This window comes from Thamnophis elegans, chromosome 9, assembly GCF_009769535.1.
Source record: "Thamnophis elegans isolate rThaEle1 chromosome 9, rThaEle1.pri, whole genome shotgun sequence".
Taxonomy (NCBI): domain Eukaryota; kingdom Metazoa; phylum Chordata; class Lepidosauria; order Squamata; family Colubridae; genus Thamnophis; species Thamnophis elegans.
In genome coordinates, this window is record NC_045549.1 from 68,277,030 (window position 1) to 68,301,202 (window position 24,173).

General features: G+C 44.1%; 1 protein-coding gene across 1 annotated transcript; it reads left to right on the plus strand.

Annotated features, from left to right (window-relative positions):
* Nucleotides 1-7,112: 7,112 nt before the first annotated feature.
* Nucleotides 7,113-14,841, plus strand: SMIM20 (small integral membrane protein 20). The gene is made up of 3 exons (XM_032224501.1): nt 7,113-7,259; nt 9,365-9,421; nt 14,469-14,841. Exons 1-3 carry the CDS (start codon nt 7,151-7,153, stop codon nt 14,504-14,506), a joined length of 204 nt encoding a protein of 67 aa, XP_032080392.1. The 5' UTR covers nt 7,113-7,150; the 3' UTR covers nt 14,507-14,841.
* Nucleotides 14,842-24,173: the final 9,332 nt, after the last annotated feature.

Sequence of the window (24,173 nt, forward strand, 5' to 3'; positions counted from 1 at the left end):
GTGTCATTAACTCAACATTGCACTGGTATGCTTAACCACCAGGGCAGGAAAGTCCATAAAATGGGGGGGGGGGGGGGCAAAATGTGCTAAGCCAATGTCTCGCTTAGCAACAAAAATTGGGGGCTCTGCTTGTGGTTGTGAGTCAAGGACTGCCTGTATAATGCTTTTTCCCCTGTGTTGTTTGTAAATTAAAACAACAGATCCTGTTCATAAATTCTAAGGAAGACAACGTTAACGTGTTTCTCATTTCTGTGTTATTATTCCACTAATTCAGAGCCAGAATATTCTTTTAAGTCCAGAGTTTTACTCCACATCTCCCTGGATAAAGAATGTCCAGACTCATCTCATATGAAGTCACCTGGTCGTAGAGGGCATGCCTTGAGTTGCCCATGTGACACCTCTGCTTTGCAAACTACGCTGTTTGACAGTTTGCTTCTGGGTACAACACAGTGGTGGGTTGCAGGTGGTACGCCCCAGTACGGGCATACTGGTGCCTGTCCAGAACCGTGGCACGACAAAACCGTGAAGCCCTTATCCGCGGAGACATAAGCGTGTCGCTAAAGCCGCGACATCATCACCACACGTCATCACCGCCGTGACAACAGCGCGGCAACAGAAGAGCGCTTTAAAACGGCGCCGCGGCAGAAAGCCGATTTCAATTAAGGTAAGGGTTAGGATTAGGTTTAGGGGTTTGTTTTAGGGTTAGGTTTAGGTTTAGGTTTAGGGTTAGGTTTAGGGTTAGGTTTAGGGTTAGGTTTAGGGTACTGAGTGCTTGGGAATGCGCGGATTTGCCCTCCGCGATTATGTCATCGCAGCAGGGTCGCGTTTTTCCTTAGCGCTTCGAACGGCACGAATTAGTCTTCACGCTTATGTCTCCGCAGATAAGGGCTTCGCGGATTTGTGGTGGAACCATCCAGAACACCGGGTACCGTTCCGGTATGGTGCTCTGGAGGGCCCACCCACCCGCCCATTGTCCTTACCTGTATTTGAACTCTTTGGCGCTTCCGCGCATGCGCATGGCGCATACGGCACCTGCGCGATGCTCCATTGAGCAGCTGGGGCATCACGGAGGCTCACAGAGGCATCGTTGGAGCGTAGGATGCATGCACGCATGCGCGCTGCACGCATTCTTGTGGTGGACGTTGCACCATGTTGATTGCAGCAGGATCCAGAACCCACCACTGGTACAATACAAGGCTGTTTCCCATCATATCTGCCCAGCAGATTCAATTCTGGGGGGAGGGGGGTTGACACACTGCGGTTCCTTGATTAAATAATGCCATCTATCAGGGCGCCAGAAGCCTGCCCTCTCTGTAGCAGGGCCTGGTGTTCCTACAAAATTTGGAAGGTCCCCCATCTGCTGTTGTGAATGTCCCCATTATCAGGCTTATTCGAAACCGGGCAGTGTGAGTGATGGGCCCAGGGGTGGGCTGCTGGGTGTTCGCAGGGGTGCGGGAGAACCTCTAGCTAAGACTCTGTGCAGTTTGGAGAACCTTCCCAATCCCACTCCTGGCTGGCCCCGCCCACCTGCCCCTCCCTTCCCAGGAGTTCCTATGCGGCCCATTTTGTATGCAGGTAAGTGCAGGGCACACAGAGGCTCAGGAAGGGCCTACAGAGGGCCTCCGGAGTCTGGGGAGGCCGTTTTCGCCTTCCTGGAGGCTCGAGGAAACCCTCCAGAGCCCGGGGAGCCCCCCCCCCCCTATCGTGGTGCAGGAGGCCAACTAGGCCATACCCACCATGGACACACCCACCCAGCAACCGGGCAGAGAACCCCTTGCTAAAATATTTGAAGTCCACCCCCGATCGGCCCTTGCGCCCATGTGCCGAGCTCCCCTTGTGAGTTCCACCTTAGGAATTAAAGTGGATTTTGTAACATTTGAACCAATCTCCAGGAGTTTGTGAATTCTAGTCCTGCCCTATTTAAGAAAGTCTGCTGAGTGAGTTTGGATCAATCACCAGGAGCTGAAAGCAGCTTATGAGCAGAAGAAAATGAATGCCGGATATATCGGGAAATTCCAAAATCAAATTCTGATTGTTATTTTTTGCAGAACTTGTCTTGAGGCAAGATTTGTAAGATTATGGCACCACCTGGTGGAAGAATTTGGAAAGACTTGGCAGAAAGTAGATATCAAAAACAAAAGGAAACCCAGGCTGGCATGAAGTAAGGTAGTCCTTGACTAACAACAGTTTATTTAGTGACTTAGGACTTGGGACCATTTCTCACAGCATTCCCAGAGTCACACGATCAAAATCCAGACGCTTGACCGCTGATTCGCATTTACGACAGTCGCAGTGTCCCCAGAGTCATGCAATTCAACTTCTGTGACTTTCTGATAAGGCAAGGCAATTTGTGTGGCTAATTTAACAACGGCAGTGATTCACTTAACGACTGTGGCCCGGAAAGGTCATAAAATGGGGCAAAACTCACTTAACAAATGTCTCGCTTAGGAACAGAAATGTTGGCCTCCGTTGTGGTTGTACGTTGAGGACTACCTGGGTTAAGTATCAGTGGCCCTCGACTTACAGCCGTTCGTTTAATGACGCATTGGAGTTAAAACAGTAAAAACAGTGAGTTATGACCATTTTTCACCCTTATGATGGTTGAAATATCCCCATAGTCACGTGATCAAAATTCAGATGCTTGGCAACTGGCATGTACTTATGACGGTTGCAGTGTCCCTGGGATCATGTGATTACCTCCAATCACCTCCACTAGACCAATTAGATCCCACAGATTAGGCCTCCTCCGAATTCCATCCGCCGGCCAGTGTCGACTGGCGACTACCCGGAGGAGAGCCTTCTCTGTGGCTGCTCCGACCTTCTGGAACGAACTCCCTGTGGAGATTCGAACCCTCACCACCCTCCAGGCCTTCCGCAAAGCCCTTAAAACCTGGCTGTTCCGACAGGCCTGGGGCTAAAGAGCTTTTGCCCCCCTCCTCGAATGGTATGGCTGTTGTGTGCTTTTAAATTGTGTATTGTTATGTTCATCTTTTTTATCCCCTGTCTGTACCCCCTTCCCTGACTTGAATTGTGAGCCGCCCTGAGTCCCCTTCGGGGAAAAGGGCAGCATATAAATGTAATAAATCTAATCTAATCTAATCTAATCCCCTGTTGCATCCTTCTGACGAGCAAAGCCAATGGGGAAGCCAGATTCACTTAACAACCTTGTTAGCGATTTAAGAACTGCAGTGATTCACTTAACAAACGTTCTGCATTGAAGAGGGAGTCACCAGGAAACTTAATGAAATTTGGAAAGAAAGAAAGAAAGAAAGTAAAAACATAAGGAAAGTATTAACCTAATATACCCTGAAAAAGAGGGAAAACGTTCAACCAGCCAGTTTCATGTCACCTCCGAGTTGGGAATCAGGATTTATTTTATTTATTCATTGATTTCAGCTATTCCTTCCAGCCTGCTGTTCACAGGATTTCAGGCCCCTCCATAGAAACCATAAACTCACATTTTTTAAAAAATTACCAATGAATGTTAAGCTGGAGTGTTGCTTTGGGGGTGAATGAAGAGGCAGGACTGGGCAAGTCATTCCAGCTCTTTCTTGTGCACGTGGAAAAACTTTTCACCCGGCTGCTCTTTGTTTAAAGGGCACTGACATTGCTTTGTTTTTCCCGCCGCTCGAATGAACCAATCAGCGGTGGTTTATGCAAATATGCCATTTAACTCCGGACCTGAGTGAAACCTTCGCTGGGCTTCACTCCCTATTTGCATATTTAACACTGAAGATAAGAAGCAGGTGCCACTTCTATGGGAAGTGCGTGTTTTTTTTTTTAAAGTGAACGTTTAAAAATTGAGAAGAGAAGCACGTTTCTCTCTTTCTTTTGCTGTTGTTTTTAACGATATGTTTATTTTAAACCTATAATAGCTTGCAGCAGGGCCAAGATTCTCCCAAAATACCTACACAGGGCAGTAAACCAGAAGCTACCATTTAAATAATTGCATTAATAGTATGATGTGCTGCTCCTTAGTCACTGGCACAGTTGATCTTGAAAAAGGTACCCAGGGCATTTACACACTTTAAATCCAGTCACTGACTCTGTCACTGTTTGCGGTCAGTAAATTGGGAGAAGCTAAGCTGGTTTGAGGGCAACTTTGATCTCTTTTATTCATGTCAGAAGTCAAGTTGTCTAGAAAACAGCCACTGCCTGTGCAGTCGTTGTTCTGCCTCTCTTAAGCCCTTTCCTCAGCCAGCAAAGCCAAAGATGCTAAAAGGGATATAACTTCAGGCCTGACACTGAGTAGACCATGCTGCTGTCATTGATGCACTCCAGGTAAAGTGGGCTGTAATGTTTTGTGGAATCTGTATGGACTTAAAATCATAGGTAAATTAAGTACAGGCCCTGATCCACCGCCCCAGACTCAACGGTGAAGCCTTGTTTCCCAAGGACGCCTGGCAAAAGGAGACAAAGGGACATTCCGAGTGGCGTAGTGAAGCCGTGCGGTTGAGATAGATTCAAAGAGCTCCCGTTCGTGGCGAGGGGCCGGACAAAAATCGGGTAAAGTCAATTCTTGGCCCCTATGAAATCGGCTGTTGACTTTTGGGAAGAAGGTTGGATCAAGGGACAATACCACACGGTCTGGGTGGAATATGCACAGATCATGCCTCACGGACAAGGCCGCCAGGGCTGAAATACACCTAGCAGATGTTATAGCCACTAGAAACAAAGTCTTGAGTGACAAAGAGAATGGGGGAGGGTAAGGAAGGCAAAGGATATAGAGAAAAAAACAGGAAAAGAAGAGAAAAAAGGGGGGGAAAGGAAGGGAAATGAAGGCAAAGGACAGGGAAAGAAACAGGAAAGGAAGAGAATGGGGGGATGGAAAGGAAGGGAAAGGAGAGAGAAAGAAACAGGAAAGGGAGAGAATGGGGGGATGGAAAGGAAGGGAAAGGACAGAGAAAGAAACAGGAAAGGGAAAGAATGGGGGGATGGAAAGGAAGGGAAAGGAGAGGGAAAGAAACAGGAAATGGAAAGAATGGGGGGATGGAAAGGAAGGGAAAGGAGAGAGAAAGAAACAGGAAAGGGAAAGAATGGGGGGATGGAAAGGAAGGGAAAGGAGAGGGAAAGAAACAGGAAATGGAAAGAATGGGGGGATGGAAAGGAAGGGAAAGGAGAGAGAAAGAAATAGGAATGGAAGACAATGGGGGGATGGAAAGAAAGGGAAAGGAAGGGAAAGTTCCCACCACCACACATATGATGTTTCACTCGGGCTGCAAATTCCCCCCACCCCACATATGATTTTTCCCTTGGGCTGCTGTAACAAGTAGCATTTAAAAAATGGCAATGCCAAACAAATACAGATGCCTTGCACATCATTTGAGTGTCAAACAATTTACAAAACCAGTTGATTGATAACTCTTTGAAGCAATTTAATCCGGTCATAAGTAAAGCATGGATACCTGACCAGGTTTTTCCTGCCTAGGAATATTGACAAGCCATTTTTTTTCATCTACTCTATCTATTCTACACCTGTGACGCTATGTCAATATAAATGCCAAAGGAAAGAAAATTTAAAATCCACTTTGGAGATTAATGCAAACCACTGGGTTCGCTGGATGAATGCTAATCCTTCAGGCAGGGAAATCAGTTAAGCACCAACAAAGGAGAATATTTGAAGCTCTGCGTGGACATGAGGGGTCCTTGGTTCTCCTTAAGCTTGCTTGTTTTCTTGCAGATGTTTCATTTCCCAAACTAGGTGACATCATCAGCGCTAGAAGGGAGGGGGGGTTGCTCTCAGTTTACATTGTAGGGGCTTCCCTGTCAGTGTCGATGGGGATGATGGTCTTGGAGGTCCTTGGTTGGGCTGTTTTCTGATGGCTTCTTTGGCAGTTCCTTGATTGGGGCACTGTTGAGTTGACTGTTGGTCTGCTGTCAACTTCAAGGTTAACATCAGACCAGCAATCAAGTCAACATGGGGCTGCCCTTGAAGAGTGTTCGAAGACTCCAATTAGTCCAGAATGCAGCCGCGCGAGCGATTGTGGGTGCACCAAGGTATACCCACGTTACACCTATCCTCCGCGAGCTGCACTGGCTACCTATTAGTCTCCGAATCAGCTTCAAGCTGCTGGTCGCTACCTATAAAGCCCTACATGGCATCGGACCTGGGTACCTGAGAGACCGCCTCCTGCCGATTACCTCTCTCAGACCAATTAGATCGCACAGGTTGGGTCTCCTCCGGATTCCATCTGCCAGCCAATGTCGGCTGGCGACTCCCTGGGGGAGAGCCTTCTCTGTCGCAGCTCCGGCCCTCTGGAACGAGCTCCCTGTTGAGATCCGGATCCTTACTACCCTCCCGGCCTTCCGCAAAGCCACCAAGTCCTGGCTGTTCCAGCAGGCTGGGGGGAGCTGAGAAGCATCTACCTCCACAGAAATTGTGAATGTTGGTTTTGTTTTTAATATGTTGTCTTTGTCTTGTTCCCCCTTTTCCCTTGTCTTTTATGAGCCGCCCCATTAACAAACTGCCAAAGCAGCCCAAACAAAGGACCACCAAGACCATCATCCCCACACAAACCCCTGGCCGGGAAACAGCCCTAAAGAGGAGAGCAACTCCCACTCCTTCCCAGCACTGATGAAGTTACCTAGTCCGGCAGGGAGACGTCTGCCAGGAAACCAATCAATCAGAATAAAGTTGGAAGGGACCATGGAGGCCTTTTGGTCGAACCCCCTGACCAAACAGGAGACCTGATACCATTTCAGACAATTGGCTGTCCAGTCTCTTCTTTAAAAAAAAACAAAACCCAGTGATAACAGAATGCCAGAGTTGGAAGGGGCCTTAGAGGTCATCTAGTCCAACCCCCTGCTGAGGCAGGAGAAACCAGCCCACCCAGGGAGCAGCAGCCCCTCCGTTCCTCTGCCTGCTCTCCTTCCTGGCTTTCCTCCAGCTTCAGGATCTGATCAATCATTTGATTTCTGAGATCAAAAACGCCAGTTTTTGTTTTTGTGAAACTCGGCTGCCTTTTCCTTAGTCTCTCCCCGCAGCTCAGCCCAGCGGAGCCTTGCTCCTTCCCGGCGGCCGCCACTAGGGGTCAGGCGCGGACGCTCTGCGACGCCGCTTGGCCATACGGGCGCCGTCCGGCTGGCGGAGCGCAGGAAACCGGAAGCGGAAAGAAGCGGGCGGCCGGTTTCCGCTTCCCGCCGGGTAGAAATGGCGCCCCTCGGCCGCTACGTTCTGGTCTTCGGCGGCTTCGCTGCTGCGGTGGGCCTGACCCTCTACCCCATCTACTTTTACCCCATGAGCCACCTGGGGGACTACAGTAAGGGAGGGCCCGCGGCCACTTTCGCCGGCTCCGGCCTTTCCTTGGGGGGGGGCGGGAGGGGAGAAGAGGCTGAGGCCTTGAGGAGGGGGGCACAGCTGGCCTGCTGGGCTCAGGTGCGAGCAATGGGCCGCCTTTATTCAGCGGGAGAAACAAATGATCACAGCCATCCCGTAACTCCCCTCGTTTGAAATCCGTTTGAAAAAACGCAGCTAATCGGCAATGCCCCCCCCCCGCAATAAGAATGACGGTTGGGGGACTAGTCTCCCCCCCCCCCCAATTGCAGACGTCCTTTATAATCGGTTGAGATTATAGAGTGATGAACACACGGCTCTCTCCTTTTTTTTAAAAAAAAGGACAAACGGGTATGATTAGGGATTTTATTGATGTATTTAGAGTATGGCATCTACAGGGGTGATGCACTAAATAGATAAAAGTTATTTATCATTTTATAATGATGATGATGATGATACCCATTGTCATCGGGGCACTTGGCACCATGTCCAAGAATTTTACAAGATACATCAAGAAATTGCAACTTCCTGCAATAACATCAGTGGAACTGCAAAAAACTGCACTGTTCGGAACATCTTATATTTTAAGAAGGTACTTGGTTGATACCTAGGATGCTGGCAGCAAACCGTATCAATCATTAGCACCAGTCAATGGTATTTGTAATGCATTTTTGAATGTTCAATTGGCTGAGCTTCATGGTTCATGAATAAAGTTGATAATAATAATGATGATGATGTTGTAACCCGTAGCAACCATTAGTGCCACTCAATGGTATTTGTGACACATCTTTACATTTTTAAATGTTCAATTGACTGAGTTCCATGTTTAATGAATGAATAATAACAATAATAATCTTGGTTGATAGGATTCTGTATCAACCATTAGCACCAGTCAATGGTATTTGTGATGCATTTTTGCACGTTCAGTTGACTTCCATGTTTAATGAATAAAAGTTTAATAATAATAAAAATAAAAATATGGTTTGTCAGACAGATGTGCAATTGGATTTGGCATGTTTGTCTACCTATCAAGGACCTGGGATGAGTGGATGTTGATATAATTATTATAGATTTAATCTCCCATTCACAATCTGGGACTGATAAAAATTATTTTTATTATTACTTTCATTAAACATGAAACTCAGTCAACTGGGCATTTAAAAATATATGACAAATATCATTGACAGACTGATGGTTGATACGGGTTGCTGCCATAATCCTAGGTATCAAATTATTATTATTGTTATATGAATTAAACATAAAACTCAGTCAACTGAACTTTCAAAAGTGCATCAGAAATACCATTGACTGGTGCTAATGGTTGAAATGGGGTGCTGCCAGCATCCTAGGTATCGACAAAATATCTTCTTTAAAAGTATGTTGTTCTGAGTAGTGCAGTCTTTTGCAGTTCCGCTGGTGTTATAGGAGGAAGCTGCTTTATTACTATTATTATATACTTTATTCATTTAAAAGGAAACTCAGCCAACTGAACATTCAAAAATTCATCACAAATACCATTGATTGGTGCTAATGGTGCTAACGGGTTGCTGCCAGCATCCTAGGTATCAACCAAGTACCTTCATAATTGTTGTTGATTTAATCTTCAATCTGATTTACACTCTGGGACTGGTAAAAACAATTCAAGTCCTAACCAAGAACCTAAGAGCTGTTGAGGTAATGTCTTGAGTATATAGGTAGTTCTGAGTAAGGTGGTGGTTATCAGTATTAGTATTATATTGAGTACTATGCTATTAGGTGCATATATAGGGACATGGGCTTGTGTGTATATACGTTTACATAAGCAAAATCCTAGTCTGTACAGTAAAAACGTCTGATGGGAGATAGGAGCCAGATGTAGGAAAGATGGAGGAACAAAGTAAAACTGTAGTAAGGAATAAATTCAAGAAATTAAGAAAATTGCATAGAGTGGTATTGGGGTTTTGATCTGAGAGCTGATCTGAGATACAGAAGGGTAAGAAGTAGCTATTGTGAGACTTAGCCTTAAATGCCACATTTAACACATTCAAGAATATTCAGCTGTAAGTCAACTAAGTGTGCATTTTACCTACTTATGTATTTTATATTTATTAGAAAAGGCACAAAGTATAAATCGAGCCGGCATTATCCAAGAAGATGTACAGCCTCCAGGTATATCTCTAAATTACTTATTGAAGCGTGTCTGTTCAGGAATATTATGGTTTAATAATTATCCCAAAATAGATAAGCAGTGGAGTTTAATTGGGATGCCAGCCTGAAGATATGAGATACATTTTTAAGTGGATAGTTTCTACTTGGTTGAGTCATTCTTCTACTGCTTAGAAAATTGTTCCCAATTGTGCACAGTTTGTCACCTCCATATATTTTACTCCTGCTCAATTTTGGAAATATAAATGGGAAAACAGAAGCCGATTGGACCTTAGTTTATGCCTCTTTTGTTGAAAAGAAGGAAAACATGTAAATACTCCTCTGCTCTATATTAAGATATCTCCTTCCAGACACAGTTGTTATTTGTTTCCCTCAAAAGCTCTTCCAGAAGCACATAGTATTTCTTCATATCGTTCAAGGGACAGATTGTCTCAAGCTGTTTGTCAGCAGTGGTTCTTCGCTTCAGAAGCAACACTCACTCTCACACTACCATCACTATTTTGCGAGTACTGTATTTTTCGGAGTATAAAACCCACTCCCCCTCCAAAGGAGAGTGAAAATTTGGATGTGTCTTATACTTCGGAGCATCTTATGCTCTGAAAAATACAGTGCTTCATTTGGAGACAAAGTCCTCAAACAGGTGGCAGCTGTTTAACTTCAGGTTCTCTTAGATGGCACAGATCAATTGTATTCTCACAAAATCTTTGCCGACAATTAATTCGATTTCTTTATTCAATCCAATTTTCTGGTTTTGCAGAATACTTTGCACGTTAACTATTAGCTTTGTACAGCACATTAGCCTAAAACATGGCTAGTTTATACTTGGGCACACTCCAAAGTCACAACTGTTATTTGAATCGTTTTTGATTGGTAAACTAGTAAATTATAAAAACACATTTTAGCATGTATCAGAGTCTGACTTTGGTGCATAAAATACTTAGTTTTTTAAAATAACTGAAAGAGTTGTCTCTGCAACTATCAGAATGAGTTCTTTAATGGAGTCTTGCCGACAAAAATGCCCAGGAGCAAAATGTCAGTCATGCTTTTTACTATCTACTTTTGTTTCTAAATGGGGATGTGGTGGCTCAGTGGCTAAGACACTGAGCTTGTTGATCGGAAGGTCGGCAGTTCAGCGGTTCGAATCCCTAGTGCCGCGTCATGGATTGAGCTCCCGTTACTTGTCCCAGCTTCTGCCAACCTAGCAGTTCAAAAGCACGTAAAAAATGCAAGTAGAAAAATAGGAACCACCTTTGGTGGGAAGGTAACAGGGTTCCATGCGCTTCTGGTGTCGAGTCATGCAAGCCACATGACCACAGAGACGTCTCCGCACAGCGCTGGCTCTTCGTCTTAGAAACAGAGATGAGCACTGCCCCCTAGAGTTGGAAACAACTAGCAAATATGGGTGAGGGGAACCTTTACCTTTTACTTGTTTCTAAATACAGGTAGTCCTCAACTAATGATCATAATTTGAGCCCAAAAGTTCTGTTGTTAATTGAAATATTTGTTGAGTTTTGCTCTATTTTACACCCTTTCTTGCCACATTTGTTGATAACATGGTTGTTAAGTGAATCTGGCTTCCCATTGACTTGTCAGAAAAGGGAATCACATGACCCCGGGACACTACAACAGTCATAAATCTGAATCAGTTGCCAAGTGTCTGAATTTTGATCATGGGAATGCCACAGTCATCGTAAGTGTAAAAAATGGTCATAGCTCACTTTTTTCAGTGCCGTTGTAACTTTGAATGTTTACTAAGCGAACTATTGTAAGTCAAGGACTACCTGTGTAATATATAAATAAATTAAATTAAGGTTTTTGGGGAACTTGGAATAACATACACCACAAGGGTGATTATCAATAGGCTGCATACTTTCTCTGGAAGATGGGATGCAGGCAACGCTGTATAGGTAGAAAACATTCCCAAAGTCATGTGGTCAGAGGTCAGATACTCAGCAGTTGGCATGTATTTAGGATGGCGCTGTGACCCACTTAACAACTGGCAAAAAAAAGCTCATAAAATCAGTTGCAACTAGCTTAACTGCCTTGCTTAGGAAAGGAATTCTGATCCCAAATAGGATTGAATGCAAAAGCAATAGGACAGTGATGGTGAATCTTTTCGTGTGCACGCTCATCTGGGCCGCGACCTGGAAGAGGAGCTGCCCAGGGGGCATGCGAGCACCAGAAAATGAATTTCTGGTTTCCAGCATGCCCATGAGCGCCAGCCAGCAAGTCTTCTGGTTACTGGCACGCACGCCGATCAACTTGCTCATGCCGGAAAACGGAAGACCAGCTCTTCCACTTTCTGGCATTGCCACACGCACGAAGCCTAGCGGATCATCGCACATGCATGCGCGCCAGAAACCCAGAAGAGGAACGGGTAACGCAACATGTGCCAGGTGACATGCCTCCACTTGCCACTTTGGGCACACGTGCCATGGGTTCGTCGCCATGGCAACAGGAGGTTTATTACTTAACGTGTGGGAAACAGGTGACTGACTCTATTAGGAGAAATGCAGTATAGATATCCAGATTTTTGTCGTACAATTAAATCAACGCAAAGATGGGCCTTTTTTGTTTTATTGAGTCTCTTTAGGGTACGGTTGTTGAGATTTTAGTTTGCAGAAGTTTGATTATATGGAAAGAGTGGGGATGAATTGTAAAATAAAGGTATGAAGAAAGAGAAGAGTTGAATAGGTGGAGAGGAGATACAAGGCAGGAAGTCATGATTGTTGGAATTGACAAAATCTTCAAATGAAACAAGTGAGAAGTATAAAACAATGTGGACACAGGCAAAACAAGGATGATTTGCAAGACAGAAAGATATGGAAAGGAGCTGCGAGTTGTGTTAATAACTAGATTTAATTGTATTTTCTCTTTAATGCTTTTAGTCCCTCCTGTTTGCAGTTTCTTATTCCCTTTCTGTAATTCTGTAGGGTATGTTTGTGAAATCCTGCCACTGTGGGATATTATCCAGCTCTTTTCCTTGTCAGCTAAATTACTGAAATTGTGTTTGCACAAATTAGCCAACCACATTTTTCTTGGCTCGTTGTGCAAGCTCAGCCTATCCGATTCGTTTTGCGGCTTGCAAATCCAGATGATTTGGGTTCATGCAGGAAAGTTATTAAATTACCCTTTGGTGGGGATAATTAGTGAACTCAGCTGTATGAAATCTATTTTTTAGTGGGTTGGATGAAGGCCAGTAAGTAAAATATTCCAAGAAATGGAAGTGCTATGCTTAACTGATTTTCCCTGTTTGAAGAATTAGGATCTATCCAGCCACACAGCGGTTTGTACTAATCTGCAAAGCGGATTTTAAGTTTTGTTTTTCCTCTTGCATTTAAATTTGACATTGACTCCCAAGTGTAGTTGGAGTAGACAAACTATACTGGCTTGTCAGTATTCCAAGACAGGGAAAACCGGGTCAGAGTTAGCCATGCTCTAGTTATGTCCTGATTCAATTGTTTCAAAGTGTTGTAAAGCAGCTTCGTGCATCGTTTGGCACTCAAATTATGAGCACAACATCTTTGTATTTTACCATACATTATTGTATTGCCATTTTTAGAACTACTGGCTACTTATTTGTTTCTGAGTGTTTAAAGTGCCAATTTAGATACGTACAAACATATACACTCCTTTGCCAAAATACCTTCTCTATTCAAGTGAAAATCAATTTCTTCCCCTTTTTGAGATGAAATAGAAGAGGGGATAAAGATTTTAGTTACTAGAACTTAGTTAGGTAACATCACGTTAATGAAGTTTATCAGTATTGTTACTGATTGGACTCAATTGTCTGCAAACCAACATTTGTGAGGATTCAGATCTATTAAATAAAACTAAAAAGTAGGACTTTTTGTAGGTTAACCAAGTTTCTCTGTGAAGTTTCTTTTTAGCCATATTTTGTCCCACACTCATTTATTAAGCAACTATTTGAGAAACTAGTTATGTGCATTAGTCTTCCAAGTTACTGATTATTGCTGATATTTTCCCCCCTGCTACACTCCTAAACATGTTTATTGGATAATGAGTTTATTGATAGGTTTATTAATTGGGAAATGTCATTTTATATTTTAGCTTTGAGCTTTGGTACTTATATTTATATATTGTTTGTTGTTAGTTGTTTACATCATTGTATATTGTACATCCTCCCAGAATGACATTGTCAAGAGTTGGGCAGCCTTTAAATCTCAAAATAAATGAGTTAGATTTAAGAGTGGAATTTCTTTCCTAGAAAACCTGTTAAATTAGTCAAGGGAATAGTTGTTATTTCTTCTACTGTTCTTTTCCTGTGGTATTTGGTCTCAGAGGCAGTTATCTTCCCCAACCCTCGTCCTGTATTGGATGATCATTTCTCGAAACAGTTAAATCTATCCTGCGTTGTTATACAGTGTAAGAACTGTGCACAGATCAGTTGATGAAAATTTCACAAAGAGGAAGGCTAACCAGAATCTTAAGATCGCCCTCATAGGAAAACTACATATTCTAATGTATGCTTGTAACAGTGATTCAACATGTTTACTACCGGTTCTGTGGGCATGGTGTGGCTTGGTGGGCGTGGCAGGGAAAGGATACTGCAAAATCTCTCCCCACTCCTGGGGGAAAGATACTGTAAAATCTCCATTGCCATCCCACCCCACTAACCAGCTTTCCAGCTCTGTTCTCCCTTGCAGGGCAACAGAAGAAGACCCAGCCGATCAGCTGGGACTCGGGAGGCAGCTAGATGGGGGTGGAGCCAGCCAGAGGTGGTATTTACCAGTTCTCTGAACTACTCAAAATTTCCGCTACCGGTTTGCTAGAACCAGTCAGAACTGGCTGAATACCACCTCTGACTTGTAGGAACGCAATTTCTGAATCACTCTGACCTCAGATTAATTTTCCAATTTTAAACAGATCTGGTTGCTTTTTTGCGGGGGGGGGGTAGTTTTATTATTTAAATTATATGGGTTATGAAGGTTTTCCCTTTGGTATATGCATGTTTACAACTATCTCCTTGCATTGATACTGATATTAAAAGAAATAATTCTAAACATTCTAATTGTATGCTTTCCTGTAGGATTAAAAGTGTGGTCTGATCCGTTTGGAAGAAAATAAAAACCTCTCCCTGAGTGAGAGCTTGAAGAAGTGTGGATTTCCCTTTTTGCCATCCATGTTGCTCCAAGACCTTTCCGACAACTGAAATAATGTGGAAAAAAGGGTTGGCATGTTGGCTTGCATTCATGCAAATAGACTCATAGTAGTTGCTAATTTTTAAACATTAAGATTGTCTCTGATCTTGATATGGCAAAGAGTACGGAATGATTTCTGTTAAGAAAATGGAATAATAGAGTTTTCCTTTACTGAAAGAATAAATGTTATTTTGATCTATACAGATTATGCAGCCGATGTCTGTATAAAATATGCTAATAAAGTATATTATTTAAAAAACACATGTTCTAAAATGGTGCGAAATAGAACCTTTTTATAATTACCACGGGATATGCTGCTCAGTGTTTTAACTGTTCTTTAAATGAAAAGATGAACTGAGAATAACAATAGTTATTTCTGAAAAAGACATTCCAGATAAGCACATTATAATTTCAGGCTCCAAGAAGAGATGATTTTTAACTGGATTGAATTTCTAATTAAAACTCTACCATTTTGAGTTCAGGGCTTTTAAAGTTAACTTTTAAATTAAGAGAAGCTATATTTGTTGTTTTCTTGTTACAAATAAAAAAATGTGTATTACACATTTTAAATTTTTTTCCGTAAAGTTATATACAGTTTTTCTTTATTTGAAACTTTTCAGTAATTTTGTGTTTAAATTGTCACTAGGCTGGCTTTGCCTGGGACATCCTGGCTCAGGTTGGCAGTTCAGCGGTTCGAATCCCGAGTGATGCACTTGTTACTTGTCCCAGCTTCTGCCAACCTAGCAGTTGGAAAGCATGTAAAAATGCAAGTAGAAAAGTAGGAACCACCTTTGATGGGAAGGTAACAGTGTCCTGTGTGCCTTCGGCATTTAGTCATGCCAGCCACATGACCACGGAGACGTCTTGGGACAGTGCTGGCTCTTCAGCTTTGAAATGGAGATGAGCACCGCCCCCTAGAGTTGGGAACGATTAGCACATATGTGCGAGGGGAACCTTTACCATTACTTTTTAAGTTGGCTTTGAGACATAAATGTAGAAAATGCCTACCTGTATTCTGGCAGGTCCTTTCTAGCATCCAGATAGTAATTCCTAGTCTTGGTTTTCTGCACACATATTGAACCAGATAAAACCAAGCAGCTATATATAGCAATAGCACTTAGATATAGCACCCCATAGTGCTTTACAGCCCTCTCTAAGCAGTTTACAGAGTCAGCATATTGCCCCCCAAACAATCTGGGTCCTCATTTTACCGACCTCGGAAGGACGGAAGGCTGAGTCAACCTTGAGCCACTCAGAATCAAACTCCTGGCAGTGGGCAGTCAGCCTGCAAAACTGCTTCCATATCTATTGTGATACTTATTTTTTCCCCAAATATCACAGGTATATAAAATGTGTACCGCAGTGATTCACAAGCATTCAAACATCACGTGGTATCAAAGTATAGAAATCATCTTTTGCTTTTGGGTGTATAATTGCCTAAACCTCCAAATAATAGGCTGCTTTGCCCACTTGGAATTGCTGTAAAGGATGCACTCATTATGCTTAATCTAAACAGTGTTATAAGTAATGATACTTAACAGATGTATAAAGTTAAACAAAATGATTGTTGGTCTAATCAACTTGAAGCCAAGTGAAACCACATTTGTGTAGAACAACTATATGAGATATTCTTTTTTTTTTTTTTAAGTTTTTTTTAATTTTTGGACAGACAAACGACATAAAACATAAAACCATCTTCCATTAGATAATAGTGTGTCGATTGGTTACAAGGTTTTTGTGCATCCCTTCCATAGTCATCACTTGCAATTTATATAAATCACATAATATCAAATCGAATATGTTTGTATACATTGTTATCATATCTCATTTGTTTGACTATCACTATTCCTTCATTTTAAACGAAATATACTAAATATTGGGTTCATTTATATTATAACAATTCATTACATCATCTTCAATCTATCCAATAATAATATACGTATCTTTATGTTATATTCAGTATCATTCTACTATTTTTGTATCGATAACATTCTCTAGTCTCTTTCGTTTCCATGTTTTTTATCTAACCATTGATAAAATAAATCCCATGTCTTATAAAATTGTTTATGACAGGCAGAGGAAAAAGGATGCTGTGCTAGTAGGAGACTCTATGGTGGGGGAGCTACACTTCTGGTTGGCTCCAGAATTGAACGGAGGGGCTTCTGGTTAGGACCTTTGTGGCTCTTTGAGTGTTTAAGGTTGCCGACCCCTGCTCGGGGAGATGTGAGCCTAGTTTATAAAACGGTTAAGTCTTCCGTTGCTGAGTCGAGAAAGAATCATTTCCTAGTTTCCTGTCCAAGGGTTAAAACAAACATGTTTTGACCTCTTATCTATTCGGTTTAACAGAAAATGAACTTGTCTTTTGTTTGCTTTGATCCCTGAATTGCTTGTAGTTTTTTTTTCCTTTTTCTCCAGTTGTACTCTGACAATGATTAATCTCTTAATCTTCCGGATTCAGGCAGACATCAGTTATCCCATTCTATAGGCAGATGTGAGGAAAAAGGAGCCAATCCTGTGCTGTGCAATGACGCTTGAGATAAAATAAGGTGACAAAGGGATATAGGACACTAGTATTATTTTTTAGGAACTAAAACAGACTATGAATAACAGAATAACAGAATTGGAAGTCACCTTGGAAGAATTCTAGTCCGACTGGCTGCACAAGCAGGAGGCCCTATATCATTCTAGACACTGTGTTTTCCCAAAAATAAGATCCAATCGGAAAATCAACCCTAGCATGATGTTTTTCAGGATGCTCGGCATATAAGCACTACCCCCCAAATAAGCCACAGTTAAGCTCGTCAGCCAGACGGACGCATTTAGTACCATATTTCCCCAGAAATGAGACCTAACTGGAAAATAAGCCCTAATGCATCTTTTGGAGCAAAAATTAATATAAGACCCCAGTCTTATTTTCAGGGAAACACAGGTAGATGCCCAATATCTTCTTAAAAGTTTCCAGGGATTGAGTACCCACAACTTTTGAAGGCAATCAGTTCCAGTGGTTAATTGTTCTAACTGTCAGGAAATTTCTCCTTAGTTCTAGGTTGCTTCTCTTCTCGATTAATTTCCACCGATTGCTTCTTGTCCTGCCCTTCAGGTGCTTTGGAGAATAGCTTGACTCTCTCTTCTTTGTGGCAACCCCTGGGATATTGGAATACTGCTATCATGTCACACCTAGTCCTTTCATTAAATTAGACATACTCAATTCCTGGAATCGTTCTTCATATGTTTTAGCCTCCAATCCTCTAATATTTGTTGCTCTTCTTTCTAGAGTCTCAACATCTTTTTTTATATTGTGGCAACCAAAACTGGATGCAATATTCCAGGTGTGGTCTTACCAAGGCATAATAATGCATTAACACGCCACATGATCTTGAGTCTATCCTATGATAACATGATACCATCACACACACATATACATATGTTAAGTAGGTATAACATGATACATAGGAGAGATATGGATAGATATATCATACGTGAGTTCTGTCAGAGCTTGTGGCATGTTAAGGATTCTTTCCTTTGAAAAGGTTTAAGTTTCAGACAGAATAACAGAGTTGGAAGGCATCTTGTAGGTCATCTAGTCCAACTCCCTGCTCAAGTAGGAGACCCTACACCAGGGGTCGGCAAACTTAAACACTCAAAGAGCCATTTGGACCCGTTTCCCACAGAAAAGAAAACACCGGGAGCCACAAAAATCCTAACCGGAAGCCCCCTGTTCATTTCTGGAGCTGACCGGAAGTTCAGTTCTCCCACCATAGAGTCTCCTCCTAGCATGGCGTACTTTTTCCTCTACCTGTCATAACCGAAAGCCCTATCAATTGTGGGGACAACTGGAAAACCTCCCCTTGTCATAGAGTCTTCTCCTGGCACACTGTGCTTCTTCCACCTCCACCCCCCCCAGGAAGCTCCTCTCAAAATTGTGGCGCCGACCGGTGACGGAGCCGCAGCAGAGGGAGGAAAGAGCCACATGCGGCTCCAGAGCTGCAGTTTGCTGACCCCTGCCCTACACCATTCCTGACAGATGGCAGTCCAGTCTCTTCTGGAAATCTTCCAGTGATGAAGCTTCCACAACTTCCAAAGACAAGTGGGTTGTTTTTTCCCCCCACAAAAGGCAATTGGACTTTACTTGGGGTTTTTTTCCCCCTGTTTGAAAACATTTTGTTCTTCATCCAAGAAATTTCGTCTGTTCACTTGGATGAAAAGTGAAACATTTTCAAAGGAAACGCCAAGAAAATCCAGTTGTCCTTTGGAAAAAAGCTTATTTGGGATAACTATCACCTGGATGGCTGAGAAACTCTGTAAATGAAATAAAAAACTAATCCTAAATCTATGAATGTACGCAGAATGCTAAACTGTATGCATTTATAATAACAAAAACTATCTCAAAATGCATGGAGTAATGCCTACACTTAGTCTTTGTAACTGGCACTCAAAATCTGCCTTTGCTTTCATCTGAGCAAGAAAATAAAGCAAGGCACGTTTCTGAATTCTCTGAAAAAGATGAGAAAAATGGGGAAGATGGTGAAATGCTGAATATCTTGTCAAAACACAGAGCTTAAGCACCTTAGATAGTCAGAGTTGAGTGCTCTAACACAGTGGTCCCCAACCTTTTTATCGCCGCGGACCAGTCAGACGAGCCTCCCTCGGCCTTCCGGACCGGCGGGTGGGAAGGCGGCCATCCTGGGCGCGCGTTCCGCAGGGCGGGGGGGGGGCTTCCTTCACGCCAAGGCCGACAGCCCGCGAGGCCGCCCCGCCTCCTCCTCCTCGGCCGCCAGGGGAAGGGAGGGGGAACCGACCCCGCGATCCGCTCACTCGGGCAGCCCTTTTTCCTCGCTGCAGTTCGGCGGGGGAAAAAGATGGCCCTGTGTCCTACTTCGGGCGGGCGGGCGGCTGGCGCGGCGGAGGCCGGCTGCTTCCGAGGGGGTGGGCCTCCGCGCCGCGCTCCATGAAGGGAAGAGGGGGAGAAGGCGGGCTGCAGCCGAAGGGCCCCCGAGAGCCCCGCCGGCCTGACACAAAAAGCGCTTCGGCGGAGCGGCGGGGGGGAGGGGCGGGAGGCAGGTGACACTCCAGGAGGGGGGGCAGAGCTGCGCCGCGAGTCTTACGTAAAGCCCCCCCTCCCCGCCTCGGCGGAGGAAAACATCTCCCACCTGGGTGGGGCTGCGCGCGAAGCGCCTCTCGGAACGGCGAAGCTCCCCAAGTTCCCCCGAAACGTCCGCGCTGTGCCCCTCCCCCCCGCAACCTTAGTTTCTCCTTGGGAGGAAAATGCAGCGCCGCCGCCCCCTCCTGCCCCCCCCCTTGTCATTCCACGGGGCAGGCGGGCCGGGTGAGTCCGCGGACAAAGTTTCGTCTCCCAGGCAGCCTCCGCCAGCAGCATCCCAAGTTCGGGCCGAGGCCGCCGCCGCCGCCCCCTCCCTCCCGGGGCGAGCAGAGCAAGAGGGCGGGGGGGAGATCGGGCCTCCCCTCGCCCCCCCCAGCCCCGCACATCTGGGGCGGCGGGGGGGGCAGAGAAAGGGCGCGTTCATGAGGACTACAAAGTTGCAAATATGGCCCCCGGCCGCTGCAGCGATCATGGCCCCCGGCCGCTGCGTGGCCCGGTGCCAGGTACTCCACGGCCCGGCACCGGTCCGCGGACCGGGGGTTGGGGACCACTGCTCTAACACCTTTCTCCCCATATATAATTATTCTACACTTTTCATACAGCAGAGGGCAGGCTGTTAAATCTTATAATGAATGGATATGCTTGGGGGACAGAGGACTTTATAAAACTGTTTAGCTAATTAAATGCAATGTTTGTTCTGTTCAGATTGTAAAAGCATGAGACTCAATGACACATCTGGTGGGGGATCAATATTCCTAAGGCTGGCTTTCTTTCTTTCTTTCTTTCTTTCTTTCTTTCTTTCTTTCTTTCTTTCTTTCTTTCTTTCTTTCTTTCTTTCTTTCTCCCTCTGCACCTCCCTCCCTCTTTCTTTCATTCTTTTCTTTCTTTCTATCTCTCTCCCTCTCTATTTCTTTCTCTTTCTCTTTCTCCCTCCCTTTCTTTCTTTCTTTCTTTCTTTTTTTCTTTCATTCTTTCATTCTTTCTCCCTCTGCACCTCTTTCTTTCTTTCTTTCTTTCCTTCTTTCTTTCTTTCCTCTTCCTCTCTCTCTTTCTCTTTCTTTCTTATTTATCATATCGTATACCACACATGTACTGGCAGTATTTATTAATATTTCATCTAGATTTATTGTTGTGAAGTCATGTCCGACCCATCGCGACCCCATGGACAATGTTCCTCCAGACCTTCCTGTCCTTTACCATCCCCTGGAGTCTATTTAAGCTCATGCCTACTGCTTTGGTGACTCCATCCAGCCACCTCATTCTCTGTTGTCCCCTTCTTCTTTTGCCCTCAGTCTTTCCCAGCATGAGGCTCTTCTCCAGGGAGTCCTTCCTTCTCATTAGGTGGCCAAAGTATTAGAGTTTCCTCTTCAGGATCTGGGCTTCTAAAGAGCAGTCAGGGTTGATCTCCTCTAGGACTGACCGGTTGGATGGCCTTGCAGTCCAAGGGACTCGCAGGAGTCTTCTCCAGCACCAGAGCTCAGAGGCCTCCATTCTTTGGCGCTCAGCCTTTCTTATGGTCCAACTTTCACAACCACAGCCTTGACTATAAGCACTTTTGTTGGCTGGGTGATATCTCTGCTTTTTAGCAGGCTGTCTAGATTTGCCATAGCTTTCCTCCCCAGGAGCAAGCGTCTTTTAATTTCTTGGCTTCAGTCCCCACCTGCGGTGATCTTGGAGCCCAGGAAAGTAAAATCTGTCCCTACCTCCATTTCTTACCCTATTTCTTACTCATACTCAAAAGATTACAAAGCCAATAGTGCCCTTCACCAAGTTCTTCAAATTTGTCTGGTACAGGTAGTCCTGGATTTGCAACAGTTCATTTAGTAACCGTTTCAAGTTACAATGGCATTGTGGAAAAAGGGACTGGCGACCATTTTTCACACTTACGTCCATTGAAGCATCCCATGGTCACATGATCCAAACTCAGGCACATACCAACAGGTTCACATTTATGACCGTTGCAGTGTCCCGGGGTCACGTGATACCCTTTTGCGATCTTCTGACAAGCAAAGTCCATGGGGTAGCTGGATTCACTTACCAACCAAGTGTTACCAACTGCAGTGATTCACTTAACAACCGTGGCAAGAAAGGTTGTAAAATGGAGCGACACACACCTAACAAATGTTTCACGTAGCCACTGAAAGGTGAGGCTTGATTCTGGTCATAGGTCGAGGATTACAAACACGGTGATACCAACATGACAACCCGCCACTCTAAAAAAATATATATTGAGATGGGGTATACCGTATTTTTCGGACTATAAGACGCAACGGTTTATAAGACGCACCAAGATTTCGAAGAGGTAAGTAAGAAAAAAATGTGTTTGTCCTCCCCGGCCCCTAGGAACATTCTGCAGGCTTCAGCAGGGCTGAGGGAAGGCAAAAAAACCCCTCCATTTTTGCAAAAAACAGCTCGTTTTTCGCAAAAATGGGATGCGGGGGGGCGGGGCTTCGGGAGGCCAAAAATTGCTGTATTCGGTGTATAAGACACACCAACATTTCCACGCTCTTTTAGGGAGGGGGGAAGTGCATCTTATACTCTGGAAAATACGGTAATTCTGACCAAGTTACACAGTGTCTCAGTAGCTAAGATGCTGAGCTTGTTGATCAGAAAGATCGGCAGTTTAGCAGTTCAAATCCCTAGTGCCACGTAACGGAGTGAGCGCCCGTTACTTGTCCCAGCTTCTGCCAACCTAGCATTTTGAAAGCACGTAAAAATGCAAGTAGAAAAACAGGAACCACCTTTGGTGGGAAGGTAACAGCGTTCCATGCACCTTCGGTGTTTAGTCACGCCGGCCACATGACCACAGAGACGTCTTCGGACAGTGCTGGCTCTTCGGCTTTGAAAGGGAGATGAGCACCGCCCTCTAGAGTCAGGAACGACTAGCACACCTCTGCGAGGGGAATCTTTATTTACCTTTATAATTCTGACCAAAGTCCTTTCTTGCTTTAAATTAAACCACAAAAAAAAAAAAAACCCCGAATTGTCTATCCCTTTTCATTAAAAGCTGCCACACCGATCTGTGCGGAATTCATGGCCATGCCCATAAGCAAAAGTTTATTTGCTTGTCTTAGTTTTATTTGTTTTGGGATGATTCACTTCGGAGAACATTGTGGTCATTTCCACAGCCGCTTGCTCTGCTTTGTATATTTTGGGGCTTCTGACTCAGCCAAGTCAGTGCCGAAAGATTTGGCTGCTCACTTCCATTTTCCTATCCAGAGGTTTTGGTTTTTGTTTTTTGTTATAAACTTTCAGAAGGAACTGAAAGAATGCTACTTCTGAGCCAGATTATTTTTCAAAGCAGCGGTTCTCGGTGGCCTGCAAATTTCTGCAAAACTGCAGAGGCTCCTTTTCTGTGGAAAATCTGCATTGTGCAATAGCAATAGCAATAGCAATAGCAGTAGACTTATATACCGCTTCATAGGGCTTTCAGCCCTCTCTAAGCGGTTTACAGAGAGTCAGCATATTGCCCCCAACAATCTGGGTCCTCATTTTACCCACCTCGGAAGGATGGAAGGCTGAGTCAACCCTGAGCCGGTGAGATTTGAACCGCTGAACTGCTGATCTAGCAGTAGCCTGCAGTGCTGCATTTAACCACTGCATTTAACCACTGCATTTAACCACTGCGCCACCTTGGCTCTTTGTCACCTTGGCTCTTTGTCAATTGTGACAAATTGTTTTCGTGTGCGTGTGTGTTTACCACCCTTACCTTTCTCCCTAATGTTCTTTGCGATCAGCGGTCCCTGGTGCTTTTGCGTTTGACTGAACGTATTTCTCAAAGTTGTTATACAGGTAGTCCTCGACATACGACCAAAATTTTGCTAAGCAAGACAGTGAAGTGAAGTGAGTTTCGCCCCACTTCAAGGTCTCTCTTGCTACACTTGTTTGCGAACGTATATGGAAAGAAAATAAAACTTTTTATAACAAAAAAAAAAGTTTTTTTTTAAAAAAAGGAATACCATTGGGTTCCTACTAGTAAACATTAATCGGTTGTCAAAATGGATTACAATCACTTTTATTGTGCCTGAATATCCCTGACGTTGTAGACACTTCTGAATTAATTCAGAATTCAGAATTAATAGGTTGGCACTGGCTTCCTACCCACAAGTTCCTCTTGCAAACACCCTGTTCTCCTTTTCCGTGGCCAAATGGCAGGAGTTAGTAGCTACTAGGGAAAAACAAGGCTTTTGGGGAGGGGGGGCAGCTTAACTTCCCTGTTCTTCTGGCACGAATTATGCCTGGTGTTGCTTTATGGTATAGATCGATTCCAGATGAAAAACTTTTACTTCTGGTTTAAAATCCTGAAGCTTGAATCTGCAGGTTTTCATTAGCCTTTCTCGTTTGCTGTGTGTGTGTGTGTGTGTGTGTGTGTGTGTGTGTGTGTTTGTGTGCGTGTTTTAAATAACCATCTGATTTTGGTTACCTGAAAACTTGTTAATGCTTTGTGATCTGCCAAGGTTTTTTAAAAAAATGCTTTTGCGGGTAGTCTATG

What these genes read in the sequence shown, in the direction of transcription:
- SMIM20 (XM_032224501.1), top strand. Translation starts at nt 7,151, where the DNA reads ATGGCGCCCCTCGGCCGCTACGTTCTGGTCTTCGGCGGCTTCGCTGCT. An exon ending in GAGCCACCTGGGGGACTACA is followed by an intron (nt 7,260 to 9,364) that starts GTAAGGGAGGGC and finishes TATATTTATTAG; the next exon opens with AAAAGGCACAAAGTATAAAT. An exon ending in AGAAGATGTACAGCCTCCAG is followed by an intron (nt 9,422 to 14,468) that starts GTATATCTCTAA and finishes GCTTTCCTGTAG; the next exon opens with GATTAAAAGTGTGGTCTGAT.